Source organism: Sinocyclocheilus rhinocerous, unplaced genomic scaffold, assembly GCF_001515625.1.
Source record: "Sinocyclocheilus rhinocerous isolate Xijiao unplaced genomic scaffold, SAMN03320098_v1.1 scaffold37523, whole genome shotgun sequence".
In the NCBI taxonomy this organism is placed as follows: domain Eukaryota; kingdom Metazoa; phylum Chordata; class Actinopteri; order Cypriniformes; family Cyprinidae; genus Sinocyclocheilus; species Sinocyclocheilus rhinocerous.
The window spans coordinates 1-1,288 of NW_015669078.1; the positions used below are offsets into that span (position 1 = coordinate 1).

Consider the following 1,288-nt stretch of genomic DNA (forward strand, 5'->3'; position numbering starts at 1 on the left):
GAAACACAGCCAACAAATTGATTGATAAATTTAAGGTTTGTATGTCATTTTCAGACAGCATCGCTTGCCGCAGGCTGCTCTTTGACTGTGTGCACGCTGCACGCTGGGATCTTGTTTGGCTGGAGAGTTTTACTGTAGTGGGAATGCCAGTCTCGTTCAAAGACAGCTTTCATCCGTTCAACTACAGTCGAGTTGTTCTGCTCCACCTGCTGACTGATCACCATCCCAACACCGGCGTTGTAGACAAACTCGTTGCCCACCCAGTTTAAATTCCCTGAGAGCCCAGAAACATGGTTTTAGGAGAAATTATTCAAACGTGTTTTATTTCCCCCCTCAATTCAATTCAAATCTCAATTCACTTAATATGATATCAGCAGCTTAATGAATGCAGAGGATGTTCTTACCTAGATACACAGATGTGTCTGTCACCATGTATCTGTTGTGATTGATTCCGTAGAGATATCCATTGCTCTGCATCTGAGGAATGAAGAACTTCTACAAGAAGAAGAACAGAGTACATATGTTGTCAGTTTCGGTATATGCACTCAGTACGAGTAACAGTAGTACAGCCATAGAGGCCATTTATAGCAAATGAAACTAAAGTTGATCATTCAAAATTGAACAATGTCTTAGATTACTTGATGTATCTGGCCATGAACACAAATGAAAAACATACTGTAGCAAATCATACTGCTGGTACATCTGTTCAAATAAACCTCCTTTGACTTGCAGCACTTAGCTTGTCTTAAATCAAGCTGTAAGCAGTGATCAGTCCCTCTGAATCATCCCAGTGACTTAATTTGATTCTAAAAAAGATGTATTCAGATTCATTCAGTGATTCGACTCTTTCTCGAGGCCAGTGGTCGTTAGCTCTGATCCGCACAGCTGCTCATTTAGCTGATGCTATCTGTGTCCTGACGGTATCACATTTTCATATCACAATAAATGCGGAAGCTATTATGGTACACACTTGAACAGAAAAGCAAGCTTCAGTGCTGCCCTTTAAATAACAAGTTTAACAGCATCCAAATAACAGCATTAAAAGCACAATAATGATACAATCATTTAAAGGGGAGCTATTATGCCACTTTTTTACAAGATGTAATATAAGTCCCAGGTGGAATGTGTGTGGGGGGCTATGGATTTTTAACACAGTTGGGTGGTTGTGACACATAATTGTATTCAAAAACAATATTAAATGTGAATTTAGCATAATAGATCCCCTTCAAATTCAACTCTTCAACTCTATCTAAATATCTTTTCAAGGCTAGCATGTTTTAGCCCAGAT

The 1,288-nt window shown here is 39.2% G+C and overlaps 1 protein-coding gene across 1 annotated transcript; it reads right to left on the reverse strand.

Annotated features, from left to right (window-relative positions):
• Positions 1-50: 50 nt before the first annotated feature.
• Positions 51-573, reverse strand: LOC107734073 (inactive phospholipase D5-like). Its single transcript, XM_016545936.1, has 3 exons — positions 568-573; positions 405-495; positions 51-274 (listed from the first exon to the last, which is right to left on the reverse strand). The coding sequence occupies exons 1-3, from the start codon at positions 571-573 to the stop codon at positions 51-53; spliced, it is 321 nt and encodes a 106-aa protein (XP_016401422.1).
• Between the last annotated feature and the right edge of the window lie 715 nt (positions 574-1,288).

Coding starts and splice junctions, on each gene's coding strand:
- LOC107734073 (XM_016545936.1), bottom strand. Junction 275..404: donor AGACACATCTGTGTATCTAG/GTAAGAACATCC, acceptor CTGGGCTCTCAG/GGAATTTAAACTGGGTGGGC.